We start from the raw sequence: 17118 nt of genomic DNA, 5'->3' as shown, positions 1-17118 counted from the left end.
AGGCACGGGGGTCTTCTGCAGACTCCCGGCTGTCATAAGAACCCATCGGCACCCCACGATCACGTGACAGGGGAGTTGACGGGTGGGATTTGTGACGCACTCTAGGCTGGCATACGTCATATGTCATGAAGGTGTTAAGGTCTGTTCACAAGGACTGACCGGCAGCATGATATGACTTTTCCTGCTCGGTGGTCATTTAAATGCACACTGAGCAATCTATGATAGATCGCTCAGGGCACATGGGCTGCCATACTTAGCAGTACAAGCTTTCTACTCGTTCTTTGGCGGCCTGTTTACATGGAAGATAATCTTGAAATGAGTGCTTTTAACAACACTTGTTCACAATTATCTTCCAGTGTAAATGCAGTTTTAGACTAGACAGTCTTAAAGATCAGCAAAAATGTAGTTTTATTAAAAAATATAATTAATTATATGTGTAACTTTACTTATTTTAGATAAATACTGACTACTTTGAAAATCAGTATCTTGCTAAAAACCTTTCGTTTTTGTACCTATTTTTCAATGGACGTGCACTGCCATCTGGTGGATGATACGGTCTGTAATATGCATGTACAAACAGGGAGACTGGAGCGCTGCTCCGAGGGACATACTGGTACTTTATCAGAAGACTTTTCGTTACCTTTCTGCAGCTTCACTATTTACTATTCTCACACTGGGCTGTGCTCTGATCAGAATAAAAATGCTCCAATCAGACGAGACCAGTGTAAGGGCTCCTGCAGACGGACAAATTATTGGTCCAAGTGCGATATGACAAAACATTGGATCACACCCAGACCAATGTTAGTCTATGGGGCCATGCAAATGTCCGAGTTTGATCCGATATTCGGAACGCACTCAACCATGCAAATCAATGAGTGCATGGAATTTATCGGACTGCACTCGGGTGACATCTGAGTGCAGTCCACTTTCGGCGTACTGACACAATGGAGAAGTTGGAGAAATTTTGTTCTTCATCTTCTCCTGACGGTGTGCTCCGATTCTCTCGCCTGAGAGAATCAGAGCACACTATGCTGACACTCTGATCAAACTCTGTCACATAGAGAGACTGCAGAAATTTCTCTTGAACCTGGAAAACACCTTTAAAGGGGCTCTGTCAGCACAAAATGACTATTCAAACCAAGATGCTCTGTGCTTCATGGTGGAGCCAATCATTTATATACACCTTCCCATCTGCTTGGTTTCCATCTATCTCCTCCCTTCTTTGGCTCTATGAAGCCAGAGCTGTCAATCAAATAAGAGGTGGGGGTTGAGATGGATGGAAAACGAGCAGGTGGGAAGGTATATATAAATGATTGGCCGCGCCATGAAGCACCGAGCGGCAGGACTTAGTTTGATCAGTTATCCTGTGCTGACAGAGTCCCTTTAATTGACCATTTTACTGTATGCTCAACTAATTTTCCTGCAAAACAACAGGGTGGTCTACTAAAAACCACAGAGATTAAGTGATTAAGTCATTTTAGGTAAAGAGAACATAGTTTCCCAGCAAAATTATAAATAAAATTAGCTACTCATGTTTAAGACTGAGATACACTTACCATTTTTACGACTTGGCCAGAGAGTAATCATTCTTATTTCCACATTTCCTGTGTTTGGTCGTGAAAATAATTGCTATAATCAGAAAAACCACAAAGGCAGGAACTGCTGCAATGTACCAGGCAAAAGAGGAGGCTGTAAAAATGTAGAAAGATAACACTTACTAACATGTAGCACAACATAAATCAGAGTTAGCAATGACAGGAGCGGGCCAGTGCTCCACAATGTGAGTGATGTACTGTATTATTATTATAAATAAATGTAAAATATGGACAAAATATAAGGGACATGGGAACAATAAAGTAGTTAAAGGGATTGTCCGGTTATAGATATTTCATGAGCCATCTACAGAATAAGTCATCAATTGCAAATTGGTGGGGGTCCGACAACCAGTGCCCCCACCAATCAGCTTATTTTTGCTCTGTAAACACTTTGAACAGAGCTGCTGAGCACAGGTCTATTAAAAGTGTAGGGACCCCTGCTGCTACTGCAGTACAGCTCGAATACAGCAGCCGCTTGAGCAAAAATCAGCTGATCGGTGGGTGCGCCAGGTGTCGGACCCCCACCAATCTGCTACTGATTACCTATACTGTAAATAAGTCATCAATTACCTATGATCGGACAACACATTTAATGCATTAAATGCAAAATAGGAAAGGCCCATAGTACGCAAATGTTACATATGTCTATAAATAAGGCTTCATACACACTACCGCAATATGGTTCTGTTTTGTATTAAGCCTCAAAAAGGACCTATCAGTTCTAAGAAAAAAGACGGTGACAGTAAATAAAATTATAAGAATTTTCTCAAATACATATTATTAGCCAATCAGATTAGCAGATTATATCCTTAGCCAATCAGATTATTTTCTTCAAAGTAAGAGCAAAGTCTGGTGAGAATGTCATCTCTGGAAGATGCCAACTGTGAGAGAAGAGCGGATTCTACACCAGATCTGAATGGTAAATGAAGTCTTATGCTCGGAACGCCAGGATTCGCTGTTTTGCTGCTTTGTAGAGTAACCATATAATACAATGGGAGAATTTTTTTATCTATTTTTTCAATAAATGTACCTAAATGGATTGATTCATAAGCATGGTGAATTATTTTACCATTTTATGGCCATAGAATTACTAAAATGTTTACTTCATATACAATATTGCTATTTACGAAACCTGTAATAAAATGTCTGCAGGATAGCTAAAGTAGGAGACTGCAGCGGCTTTTAAAGGGTTAATCGGCAGGAGAACATGGTTGTTTCTAAAGGATTAATCTGCTAAAAGAGGATATACTTGTAAAGGGTTATTATGAGACAGCAGCAACCAAACCACACAGAGGAGAAGGCTGTTTCTACCCTCTTCTTCCTGCTGTTTTACTCTACACAGGAATCTATCTTACATTATACATTTTTGACATACAATGGTTATAAAAAGTTTACACACCCCTGTTAAAATGCAGGTTTTTGTCATGTAAAAAAAAACTCATATCAAGTAGAATAATTACAAAATTGTTTCAACCTACAATGTTACATATAATCTGTACAATTCAATTAAAAATAAACTGAAATTTTTGGGGGTGGGAAAATAAAAATAAAAAAATAAAATAATGTGGTTACATAAATATTCCCACCATTAAACAAACTCTTTTTAAGTACCATTTGAATTTATGACAGCATTGTCTTTTTGGGTAGGAGTCTATCAGCACGGCACATCTAGCATTGGCAATCTTTGCCCATTCTTCCTAGTAATAGCGCCCCAAATCTGTCAGATTGCGATGAGATCTCCTGTGTACAGTATTCTTGTAGTTAACCCATAGGTTGGACCATTCTAAAGTTTTGATCTTCTTCTGACAAAGAGATTATTTTGTTGATTTGAATGTATGCTTAAGGTTGATGTCATGCTAAAAGGTGAAACTACTCTTCATATTTTTAGCAGAGATCTGAAGGTTTTGATGCAAAATTGATTGACATTTGGAACAGTTCATAATTCTCCCCATCTTGACTAAAGCCTCAGTTCCAGATGCCAAAAAAACAGCCCCAAACATAATGCTAAATCCACCATGCTTCACTCAGGGTATGGTGATCTTTTGGCAATGCGCAATGTTTGCTTTGCTTCAAACATACCTTTTGGAATTATGGCCAAAAAGTTCAACCTTTTTCTCATCAGACCGTTTTATTGTCAGACTTGATGTAGATTTTGGCAAAACATAGCCAAGCTTGGATACTTTTCTCTGTAAGAATAGGCTTCCATTTTGCCACTCTACCACATAGGCTAGACATATGATGAATTATGGGAGATTGTTATCACATGCAGTACACAGCAAGTACTTGCCAGAAATTCCTGCAACTCCTTTAATGTTGCTGGAGGTCTCTTGGCAGGCCCCTAGACCAATTTTGTTCTTGTTTTTTAGCAATTTTTTGAGGGGCGTCCAGTTCTGGGAAATGTCATTACTATGCCAAATTTAGGCTACTTCTTAATACCATTATTCACAGTATTCCATGGTGTATTTAATGCCTTGGAATTTTTTTGTACCTTTCTCCTGCCTGATTGCTTTTAACAATGAGATCACTTCGCTGTGTTGTAACCTTGGCTTTTGCTGTAAAATGCATCTGAGAGAATGTCATGAAAATCCTACTAAAATAGCTAAACTTTATATGAGATCAATTAAAATATCTGGAAATGATGGCAGCTGTGTACTTAATACTATTTTAAATGAGTCTAAATGTGATTGGCCAATTCTACCCACAATCATATTCCCAATTATGGTTTTCTCACTTATGCAACCACATTATTTTAGTTTTGTTATTTTTATTTCTCCCCACAAAATGATTTTAGTTTAATTCTCAATGGATTTGTACAGATTATGTGTGACATTAAAGGTGGAAAAAGATTAGAATTGATTCTTCTTGTACGATTTTTTTACCCGACAAAAACCTGACATTTTAAAAGGGATGTGTTGAGTATTTATATTCACTGTATATCTTTACATACAGTTGAAACCAGATGTTTACATACACTATATAAAAAGACCATATGCATGTTTTTCTCAATATCTGACATGAAATCAGAATAAACCTTGCCCGTTTAGGCTGCGTGCCCACTATGCGTTTTGCAAGCGTTTTTGCCCCAGAATTCCCGCAACGAAAATGCTTAAAAAACGCTTGGTAATACGTGCCCCATGGTCCCCAATGATAATCCGCATGCTGCTGAAATTTCCGCTGCGGATTATCATTGCGGAAAAATAAGAAACATGTCCATTATTTTTGCGGAAACGTGGCGTAATTGCCACCATTGACTTGCATTGAATCACTTAACATTCGCATGACTACATGTGCACATGCGGATATTAAGCGATTCAATGTGCGTATGGTACCTGGGTCTGGAGAAGAGGAGGCTCTCATCCAGACCCGGGTACCATAGTACCTGTTAAAAAATAAACATTATACTCACCTTCTGATGTCCCCTGGTCTCCTGTATGGTGCGTCCTGGCTCCCCGGCGGCTCGCGATGGTGTAAAAGGACCTTCCATGATGTAATTTAGTCAAGTGACAAGTCACGCGACCGCTGACGTCGGCGGTCGCGTGACCTGTCACATGACTAAATGACGTCATGAAAGGTCCTTTTACACCACTGTGAGCCGCCCAAGACACCGGACGCATCGGAGAGAAGACCGGGGGCCATCAGAAGGTGAGTATAATGGGGTTTTTTTACCATTTTTATTCTTTTTTTAACTATTAACTTGGTCACTCTATATAAATCCATGCCGGTTGCATGGATTTATATAGTGTGACCAAGTTGTCAAGCACTTTTCCAAGTGATACTAAAATCGCTTCGAAAAGCGCTTGATCACCCGCATGCAAAAATGCATGCAAAAACGCTTGACAAACGCTTCTACCTGACAGGAAAAACGCATGTAAAATCAGCATGCGTTTTTCCTGCCAGGGAGATGCAGAAAAAATCCAGAGCATTTCTGCTTCATGGGCACTAGGCCTTAGGTCAATTAGCATTAACATATTTTTTAATATTTGCCAAATGCCAGAATAATGAGAGAGAATGTTTTAAGGAATTTGTATTACTTACTGTAAAGTCAAAAGTTTACATACATTTCATTAGAATTTGGTACCATTGCCCCTAAACTGAATGACTTGGGTCCAACATTTGGGATATCCTTCCACAGGTTCTCACAATAGTTGGTCGGAATTTCGGCCCATTCCTCCAGACAAAACTGGTGTAACTGATCCAGGTTTGTAGGTCGCCTTGCTCGCACCTGCCTGTTCAGATTTGCCTATAAATTTTCAATAGGATTGAGATCAGGGCTTTGCAATGGCCACTCCAAAACATTGACTTTGTTGATCATTAATGCTTTGGGTCATTGTCCATTTGGAAGACCCATTTCCGCCCAAGTTTTACCTTCCTGGCTGATGTCTTGAGATGTTGCTTCAGTATTGCCACATAATCTTCTTTTCTCATGATGCCATCTATTTTGTGAAGTGTACCAGTCCCTCCTGCAGTAAAACAACCCCATAACATGATGCTGCTACCTCTGTGTTTCACAGTTGGGATGGTGTTTTTAGGCTTCCAAGCTTCTCCCTTTTTACTCCAAATGTAACAGTGGTCATAATGCCAAAAAAGTTACATTTTAGTTTCATCAGACCACAGGACATGTCTCCAAAAATTAAGGTCTTTGTTCCTGTGTGCATTTGCAAACATTAATCTGGCTTTTTTATGTTTCTTTTGGAGTAGTGGCTTCTTCCTGGCAGAGTGGCCTTTCAGTCCATGTTGAAACAGTACTCGTTTCACTGTGGATATTGACACAATCTTACCAGCTTCCGCCATCATCTTCACAAGGTCTCTTGCTTTTGTCCTTGGGTTGATATGCACATGTCGGACCAAATCACATTCATCTCTGAAACACAGAGATGTCTCCTTCCTGAGTGGACATTCCCATCTTATTTGTACTTGCGTATAATTGTTTGTACAGATGAAAGAGGCACCTTAAGGTATCTTGAAATTGTACTCAAGGATGAGCCAGACTTCTGCAAGTCCACAATTCTCTTCCTGATATCTTGGCTAATTTCTTTAAACTTTCCCATGATGCTACACAAAAAGTAGTGTGTTTCATGTGTGCATTTAAATACATCCACAGATGTGTCCCTAATTAACTCAGATGTTGCCAAAAATCAGAAGCTTCCAAACACATGACATCATCATATGGGCTGTCCAAAATTGTTTAAAGGCATAGTTATTTTAGTGTATGTAAACTTTTGACTTTGCAGTAAGTAATAAAAATGCCTTAAAACATTCTCTCTCTCATTATTCTGGCATTTGGCAAATATTAAAAATTATGGTAATCCTAATTGACCTAAAACGGGAAAGGTTTATTCTGATTTCATGTGAGATATTGAGAAAAACATGCATATGTGTATTTTTATATAGTGTATGTAAACTTCTGGTTTCAACTGTACGTATATAACACCATTTAGCATGAAGTAAGGTAGCAGCACAGATCTTCCATGTGTTTACATGCTGCATATAGCAGGCAATCTCACACAGCTGTCAAAATAGTGATTAAGTTAGCTTCCTCCTTTAAAGGACCAGAGATTTAATTACTAAACAAGAAATGTATTAATTTTCCAAATTGTATATATTTAAAAAAAAAGTTGATTATAATAATATTTAATTGACTGTTACTTCATCAGGTTCCTAGAAGGTGCTAGGTCCACTTTAACACCTGCCCAATCTGTGACATACCCCTTCCCTACGTCGGGTGCCATTATATAGAGCAGGCTCGGTTGTGAAGTTCACTCCATACCCAGCATATGCCAGCCTTGTTACACAGATAGTATCTCCCTTTAACAGCAGTGTGTGTGGAGGTTACTGTAGAGGAATTCATTGTCGGGGTATCATATTGTGTTTGAAGGGCACTTTTGTTGTCTTCATACTTTTTGAGGGCTGTGAAAGGGCATCTAGGTGTGTGGGAACACTAAGGGGCTTCAACAGGAACAAGATTACTTTGTAAGCTCTGCAAAGTTGTGAGATGCTCTTCTGTAACCCCATCGAATATATTTTTTTGGGGGGGTGGACGGATGGGGGGCCCAATTAGGATTTCTGCTATAGGGCCCTATCATTGATCTGTATGCCTCAGTGTACATGTGTGTATTGTGTACATATATGCATACTGCCCTGCTAAAATGAAAGCTGCAATATGCACTAGTCTAGTCGGTTTTACATATTAGACAGAGTTAGTTTCAATGGTAGATAGCTTATGTACTTGTAGCACCCTGAGGATTCGGCTGCTACAGGGGTATTGCACCTCAACCCAGAGGTGTGATATTCCACTCCCGGGTAAGGATGGAGTGTGGATCTGAGCTCGGTAGGCTGCATGCACTACACACATCCCATTTCCGAGGAGCAGACCGACGGTACTCCCACTTAGAAATGTGCAGGTACGACCGAGTCTGTTCCTGGCTGGAGTGGGAGGGGGGTGGAACATCCCAAGTAGTGTAGGGGCAGATAGGGGGAGCAGCCTGGGTAAAGATAGGAGCTCATTGGGTGCTGGTCACCTGAGCTCACACATAGAGGGTGTATATAAGGTGGGCACCAACTAAGAACAGGGTCAGTTGCAGAGAGAAAGTCAGGAGCAGAGGAGAAGAGAGACCCAGAGTGAGAGAGGAGAAGAGAGAGAGACCCAGAGGGGGAAACAGCAGAAAAGGACTCCAAGATCCCAACTTAAATCCCCGGGTGAAGAGTCGGCATCAGGGTACCGGAACCCAAGCTGGTGGGGGTAAAAACATTCCCCAGCCAGAGACCGGAGACCGTGGGCAGCGTTTGCCACGGTCACCCACCACATCCACCACGAAGGCATACCACGAGGAGGGTCAGGGAACCCAAGGCCAAGGGTGTCCCAACAGAAGGCCCGAGGGAGCTGGACCTGGGTGGATCAATAGTGGGGACGGCCAGAGAAAGGACTGAAGGAGAGCTCAGGGTCACGCTCCGGACTTATTTGGGAGTTGGCTGGATCCAGAACCTGGTGGACGCAGCACGGCTCGGGAGGTCACTCGAAGCTGGAGTGACCAGAACATCAGCAGTGAGTAAACATCCTAAACTGCATAACCCGACTCTGTCTCTGATTGCCGTCTACACTGCATCACCACAACTCCCATCCTCTGCACCTGATCCCCCTGAGGCTATACCCCACCCGTTGGGGGCTATACCACCAAAAGCTGCACCTGCACCACCAGCCTCAGCGGACCCCGCTGCAGCGGCGGCCACAGTGACCGCAACACAACGGGTGGCGTAGTCGACAAATAAAGAACTTATAACATCTGTAGGACTGCCACATACAACTCAGTTTGACACCCTGGGCACGGACCGGGTCACAGCCACTCGGAAAACTACAACCCCCATCTGATCCGGCTCCGGATATTCCCACTAACGAATATGGCCCAGGGGGCGCGTCATACTCATCTGCAATATGGACAAGTACAAAGAGCAGCACACTAAATGGGTCACATCCACAGTGTGAATTTGAACGTTTCTGCTTTTTACTGATATATCTTTGTTTACTTTCTTCGCAACAAAACTATTCTTCAAAAAAGGAACATTATCCAATTTTCCAATCTAATTTCTGCAAAATTCTGTTTTGGCTATGTGTTGGATGCACAAGTCCACAGTTCATTGCAGAACACAGGCAAATTCTGTCTTAAATTGAGTTGGGCACTTGAGTACTTTTTATATCACCCAAAGGGAATTGTATCCATTGACAGGAAACCCGGAATAATTATATAGGGTGCCTGAAAATATCACATAAACCACATTGGAATTCTCATTATTGTTATGGATTATTACCTGCTTCTTTGATTTGTGTTGGCAGAACTTCTTTGCCATAGTCATTCATTGCTATACATTTGAAGTCAGTAATAAAATCCTTCTCTTCAATCTTTTCAAAAATCAATAGTCTTTCAAAGAACTGCCCTTCAGTCTCTGTAGTAGCTCTAGTAACAAAAAAAATGTTGTATGATTATTGGTGGAAAGGAAGGATTCTGGTGAAGCACAGTAAAATAAAAATGAAGGTGCGGAATTATATCTCAGAGAAGTGGGATCTAATAAGTTCTCTCGTTATTAGCAAGTGAACATATACCAGCCATGTCAGGTAACTATTCCGAATAAGCCGTCATATAGCTGTACAGAGTAACACTGTTTCTAGACATTACATGACTTGTCTCCTGCAGTTTCCCCTCTATTAGCTTAAACTCTATTGTCCAATAGGCGTCCTTTCTGTGGTCTCTATCCCTCCTCCCGGCTGCTGATCGCCGTCCTCCTGCTCTGATTGACAAGGATGACACCACCTGCATCATCCACATAGTCGGGTGAAATCTCGTGCTTGCGCAGAGACATCGTCAGCTCGCACCTGCGCACTTTGCTCTGCCGTAAGGCGGACAGAGCATAAAACATAAGTGCACATACGCCCTTTAAAGCAGAGCGCGCAGGTGCAGGATTTCTCCCGGCTATGTGGATGATGCAGATGGCGTCATCCACGTCAATCAGAGCAGGAGGACGGCGATCAGCAGCCAGGAGGAGGGGTAGAGGTTGCAGAAAGGACGCCTATCGGACTGGATCGACAAGATTTACATAAAGCGAGAGAATTTATAAAGGTTTTTGCGATTGTCTGATCCCTGGTGCTATATACAGCAATACCACAATATTGCTGTATATAGTGAAAATCAGTCTTCTTTGAAGCCCGGCCACATGCTGGGTTTCAAGAGAGCTCTGTAATGGAGGTCTCCAACAGACCCCCGGCTGTCAAGGCAATCAATTGGTGACCTGGTTACTGCCAATGTCAGTTTGACAGTGATAATTAATAGGTTAACAATCAGTGCTTCGCTCTACCAGGGATTTTTAGAGAAAGGTCCTGATTTTAACACATAGCCATGACCTGCTGGGTATGGGGCGAGCTCAGCCCATGAGCCCGCTCCATACACCTGCTACCGACTTACGCCATACATGTATTGCAAATGTTAATAAGGAATTAAAGGTGAGTAATTATTTAAAAATATCTTATATACAGTTTAATGCAAATAGTGTAACCAATAATGGCTATGAAATAAGATCTGACATAGTATCAACCATTCCAGTATTAAAAAATATGTTATTTGTAAGACAATAGACTGACCAGGAACCACTAGGCAGAAATAGTTCTGCGAAAATCAACCAGAGAAATTCTTAAAGAAGCACTCCCATCAACATTTTTATCATATTATATGGCCCTTTGTACTTACAATTGCTCATTTTGCCCTTCTACCCAGATAATTCATCTGTTTTCCATTAGGTCTAAGACATCACGTGATTAAAGACTGACTAGCTGAATCCTAAGCTCTATACAGAATAAGGAGGTCATTTTCTCTGCACAAGTCATGAATCAGGGCAGGAGGGGAGGAGGACCAGCTGGGTCAGGAGTTGAAGAGGGGGATGATAAATGCAAGGACAAGAAACTTCCTGTTTCTACATAGAGCAGAAAAAAGAGAAGAATTATCTGGGTAGAAAAGCAAAATGAGCAATTGTAAGTATAATATGATGATTGCAGTACATTAAGATGATAAAAACTTTGATGGGAGGAGGAGTGCTTCTTTAAAGGAACGTCCACCAGATGACAGCATTCCAAATGAGAGATGGCTATAACATTATGTGTCTCTCATTCATGCTTAAAAAAGTTTTATCTTCATATGCTCTATGTGTATTTCCTTGTTCAGACAAGCATATAATAGGAACGCGTGCCATTCCAGTAACAATTGGACAGCACACTAACCAATGTGCACACAGAACATCCATGTGGCATCTGATTTTTACAGATACATTTCTATAATTAGGCCACATTCACACGTTCAGTATTTGGTCAGTTTTTTACATCAGTATGTGTAAGCCAAAACGAGGAGTGGAACAATCAGAGGAAAAGTATAATAGAAACACGTGACCACTTCTGTATTTATCACCCACTCCTGGTTTTAGCTTAGCTGATGTGAAATACTGAACGTGTGAACATGGCCTTAACCTCAGAAAGTGATCATTTTTGAATGTAGATGTCTGAAAACAGGCAGGTGCAGATGTCACACAGATGTAAAAAAAAAAAGGACACACGGATTGCACATGGACGACACTATGGATGAAAATCATCCAAGTTTTCTAGATAAAACTGAGATGTTTTTCCATAAGCCAGTCTGAACCTGGCCTGAAGAGCATAGCAGGAGTCTTGGGAGCTGTGCTGCAGTGTTGAAGATTCACTATCTCAAGGCTTTTGATAGCTCTATTGCCAGGGTAGCATGAAAAAAGGAGCACCTGTTGATCTAAGAGGGACCTCACAAAGTCATCCCCTCTTTGCTTACTGAGACTTACATTTCCTATACACTCTCTAAAATCAAATAAAGTTTACTTACTGTAGCGATCCCTGTGTAACACGGCGATCTTTTGAGTAATTGTTCAGGAAAGTGTCATTTGCCAACCACCAAACCATAAGATCACTATCACCATGGCCTGCAAATACTTTGCATGGAATGACTAATCTGGAACCTTGTAAAATATATGAAAAACAATTGTCAACTAATCAGTAAAATAAACTCAGAATAATAAATCTGATAATAAGAACTGAATAGGAGAATGGTAAACTGAAACAAAATATCATCCATACAGCTAATTGTCATTTCTTCCATAATCCAAGTGTGTTATGACAGTACTATGACCTACTGTATCATATCTACTGTATTATACTTGACAGAATCCGAAAGCAGAGGTATCATACCTATGGCAGCCGCTATAGCCTTGCGATTAGGATTCAATATGACAGGGTGTTGTCCCTTCCATTGTTCTAAAATAAAAAAAAAACAAGTGAATAAAACTGTTAACAACAGAATTATGAAACTGCAATAAATTCTAGAAGGATGCAACTATTTTACAACTAGGTGAAAAATAAGGTCATTATGACAAGTTCCGTTCTTCTTTCAAAGCACAGCTTGTACGGGACATTTCCTGTGTGGTCAGTATTCGCATGACAAAGTCCTTAAATTAGTAATTACCAATAATCCGAAGTTGGATAATCCTTGAAATGCTGTAATCTACATTCTCAAAGGAAAACGTTAACTGACATTTGTAATAGCCTTCATCATCATGGCAAACATCATTTATCGATGCATATGTGGTCCCATCCAAGTATCTGTACTTGGAGCTGTCATTAGTCAACGGTTCTCCATCCTAATAAGAAAAAAAAGATCTGGTCATATATTACTTTCTCTTATGCTGGGGTAAGATTAGCGTAGATTCTCTCATGTAAGAGAATTGGGTCGATTATGCTAATGACCCTGGGCTCAAACTCTGTCAGAGTATAAACTGAGTGCCATCTTACTGTGATCCAATTCTCTCGCATGAGAGAATCGTATCACAGGTGCGGAGAAGACGGAGAACTTAATATCTCCATCTTCTACATTGTCTCTGTGCACATACATCGGATGACATTTGAGTGCAGTCCGATGTTTCATACGCACCCATAGACTTGTATGGGGTGCGTGTGATCCTTTCATCAGATGCACTCACAGCATGAATCGGCATGAGTAGATAATCGCAGACCTGCACTGCCCCATAGTATAACATTGGGCTGAGTGCAGTCTAATAACACATCGGAGAGCACTCGGCCGTATGTGAGCGAGCCCTCATGCTGTGGATATTGTCTGGAGGTTAACATAATATTGCATTACCTGCGTGTATAGCAGGTATTTGTCTTGTGTGGGTGCAGATATGTATAAAAACAAACAGCATAGCATATATTATCTAAGCTTCCAGCACGGATGAGTTTTGGCTCAGGTTGCTTCATATTCTGCCATCTGCCACAAGTTAGCATCTAATTTGGTTTTTTTTGTGGGGTAACAGAAGACACAAAAGGACAACTAAATGGGCAGGCAGTAGCAGAGAGTAGTTACCTCAGAGACCCACAGCAGCACAAATTGTGTGGACAACAACCATCTTGTGCACAACCTGACATTCTGTAAATGAGTGTTTGCTCCTTACTATAGAAACAGTATCAGCTGGAACTATACAAATACTGCATATCAGTGTAAGTAACCACCAAGTGTTGTGTGAGTACAAAAATGAAATCACTTGTTATATAATAAGGGCCGCGACATTTCAGTAGGATGCCATCTTTTATAAGTGCAATTGGACATATATTTACACACAAATGCATTAAGTGAACCTGACATCTGGAACATACTGCCTGATCCACAGGCATCATGTATCAGGCACTGGTTGTATGATCTCACCTGGGCATGTTTGACTCTGAAATGCGACAGCGTTCCAGACAGAAACATACCGTACTTTATAAGCCAAGGGAGACCGAGCCGTGCTGTAGACTAGTTGGACAGGCAGGTCCCCGGTGGCTTCTCCTCGCCTGCAGCCTTGGATTGACAGGTCTCTGCCTACGTGCATGTGTAAGCAGAGATCTGTTAACCCAGGGCAGCGGGCGGGAAGAAGCTATCTGACTAGTCTCCCATGCGGCTTGGACCCCGGCGACCTTTAAAGTATGTTTCAGAGTCAAACATACCTGGCTGAGCTCATACAGCCAGTGTCTGATGCATGCTGCCTGTGGATTGGGAAGCATGTATCAGCTGTCAGCTTCACTTTAAGGCCTTGTGCAGACGACCATATAAATTGGACGAGTGCTATCCGTGGTTTTGACAAATAACACTCGCATTCATGTTGTTCTATAGGGCTATGCACATGGTCGACTTTTTCAGCGCATCGATGGTTTTAACGGATAGCACTCATACCTAAATGTCTAAATTTTTTCCTCAGCCTTCCTCAGTTTTTAAGGCTGAAGTCACTTTAGGAACCACTAAGGGTATGTGCCCACGTAGCGTTTAACAAGCGTATATGCTGCGGAATTTCCGCAGCGGAAACACTTGGGAAACACTTGGTAATCCGCCCCCCATGGTCCCCAATGACAAGCCGCATTGTCAATGCGGCGTTTATGCTGCGCTCAAAAATCCGCAGCATGTCCATTAATTTTGCGGACAAGCAGCGTAATCACCGCCATTGACTTGTATTGAATCGCATAATATCCGTGTCAGTACATTTGTACACACGGATATTATGCGTTTCTATGTGCGGATGGTACCCGGGTCTGGAGGAGAGGAGACTCTCCTCCAGACCCGGGTACCATAGAAACTGTAAAAAAAGAATTTAAAATAAAAAATAAAGTTTATACTCACCTTCCGATGTCCTCCCGGTGTTTTATCTGCTCCGTCCGGTCTCTTGCAATGCTCCTGCTGTTGTGAAGGACCTGCCATGACGTCACTGAGTCATGTGACCCATCACATGGCTCAATGACGTCACCGCAGGTCCTTCACACCACCGCGAGCTGCCCAACACACCGGACGCGGCAGAGAGAACTCCGGGAGGACACCGGAAGGTGAGTATAAACTTTATTATTTTATTTTTTACCATTTTATTCTTCTTTTTAACTAATTTGGTCACACTACTATAAATCCATGCCGGTTGCATGGATTTATATAGTGTGACCAAGTTGTCAAGCACTTTCCAAGTGATGCTAAAATCGCTTGGAAAAGTGCTTGATAGGCTATGTGCCCACGTTGCATTTATGAAGCAGAAAATTTCTGCTTCATTTCTGCAAGTCCTCTCCCGGAAAAACGCATGCGGAATTCCGCACGCGTTTATCGCGCATTTTTCGCTCGTTTATCACACGTTTTCCACATGCGGAATTGCCTTGCGTTTTTTATGCATTGGACTAAGGCAATTCCGCTTGCGGAAACGCAAAATTAAATGACATGCTGCGGATTTTTGAACGCAGCATAAACGCTGCGGAAAAATCCGCAGCATGTGCATAGAACTTGCGAAATCACATTGGGGACCATGGGGTGCGGGTTACCAAGCGTTTTACAAGCGTTTCCGCTGCGGAAATTCCGCATCAAAAACGCTTGAAAAACGCTACGTGGGCACACAGCCTTAATGCAGGGATGTCAAACTCAAATACACTAAGGCTGTGTGCCCACGTAGCATTTTTCAAGCGTATATGCTGCGGAATTTCCGCAGCGTAAATGCTTGAAAAACGCATGTATATCCGCACCCCATGGTCCCCAATGGGATTCCGCAAGTTCTATGCACATGTTGCGGATTTTTCCGCAGCGTTTATGCCGCGTTCAAAAATCCGCAGCATGTCATTTAATTTTGCGTTTCCGCAAGCGGAATTGCCTTAGTCCAATGCATAAAAAACGCAAGGCAATTCCGCATGTGGAAAACGCGTGATAAACGTGCGAAAAATGCGCGATAAACGCGTGCGGAATTCCGCATGCGTTTTTCCGGGAGAGGACTTGCATTTATGCAGCAGAAATTTTCTGCTTCATAAATGCAACGTGGGCACATAGCCTAAGGCTGTGTGCCCACGTAGCATTTTTCAAGCGTATATGCTGCGGAATTTCCGCAGCGTAAATGCTTGAAAAACGCATGTATATCCGCACCCCATGGTCCCCAATGGGATTCCGCAAGTTCTATGCACATGTTGCGGATTTTTCCGCAGCGTTTATGCCGCGTTCAAAAATCCGCAGCATGTCATTTAATTTTGCGTTTCCGCAAGCGGAATTGCCTTAGTCCAATGCATAAAAAATGCAAGGCAATTCCGCATGTGGAAAACGCGTGATAAACGCGCGAAAAATGCGCGATAAACGCGTGCGGAATTCCGCATGCGTTTTTCCGGGAGAGGACTTGCATTTATGCTGCAGAAATTTTCTGCTTCATAAATGCAACTTGGGCACATAGCCTAAGGCTTAGTGCCCACGATGCAGAAATGAAGCAGAAATTTTCCTGAGCATTTCTGCATCTCCTTGGCAGAAAAACGCATGCGGTTTTTACATGCGTTTTTGACGCGTATTTGCATGCGTATTTGCCATGCGTTTTTCCAATGCATTGTATAGGCAAATACGCATGCAGAAACGCACAAGAATTGGTCATGTCCTTATTTTTTCTGCGAGTAAAATCTGCGCAGAAAAAATACGGACCATGTGCACAGAACTTGCAGAATGTCATAGGAAGCCATGGGATAAGGTATACAATGCGTTTCTGGAGCGTTTACGCACTGCAAATACGTACCAAAATACGCACCAAAAACGCATCATGGGCACACAGCCAGAAGGTCAAAATATAAAACCTGGGTGAAGTCGCGGGCCACCCTTGATATCTATTAAAAAAATGTCTACAATTGAGGAAGCTATTCCTTATCATCAAACATAACGATGAACCTTTTCATATGGAAACAAAGTTAAAGGGTTTGTCCCACTAACAAAGTACATTTTAATTAATAGATCTTAGAATAAAATAAACACATAATCACAAATGGGGCATAATGGAATAATATAATGTTATGTAAGAGCAGTACGAAGCATATGGCCCAATAGCCTAATTTAAATATGTAATATAATAACAAAAGATGAAAAACCTTAAATTAATAAATAATACATATAATAAAGTATGATGCCAACAAAAGCACCCCCCCCCCAAACACAGTATGATACCC

General features: G+C 41.7%; 1 protein-coding gene across 2 annotated transcripts in view; it reads right to left on the bottom strand.

Moving 5' to 3' along the window:
* Positions 1 to 17118, bottom strand: part of IL1R2 (interleukin 1 receptor type 2) — a 42080-nt gene that overhangs the window by 7136 nt on the left and 17826 nt on the right. For both annotated transcript variants that reach the window (XM_073670496.1, XM_073670499.1), the window contains exons 6-10: positions 12617 to 12791; positions 12343 to 12408; positions 11981 to 12113; positions 9399 to 9544; positions 1557 to 1689 (exon numbers count right to left, since the gene is read on the bottom strand). In XM_073670496.1, the coding sequence (XP_073526597.1) occupies positions 1562 to 1689; positions 9399 to 9544; positions 11981 to 12113; positions 12343 to 12408; positions 12617 to 12791 (648 nt within the window). In that variant the 3' untranslated portion in view covers positions 1557 to 1561. The remainder of the gene's footprint in view (positions 1 to 1556; positions 1690 to 9398; positions 9545 to 11980; positions 12114 to 12342; positions 12409 to 12616; positions 12792 to 17118) is intronic.

The sequence above is a fragment of the Phyllobates terribilis genome, unplaced genomic scaffold (assembly GCF_046119375.1).
Source record: "Phyllobates terribilis strain yellow unplaced genomic scaffold, ASM4611937v1 Scaffold_2__4_contigs__length_985480577, whole genome shotgun sequence".
NCBI lineage: Eukaryota > Metazoa > Chordata > Amphibia > Anura > Dendrobatidae > Phyllobates > Phyllobates terribilis.
Note: the sequence above shows the minus strand (reverse complement) of the source record. Positions and strands in the feature narration are given on the sequence as shown.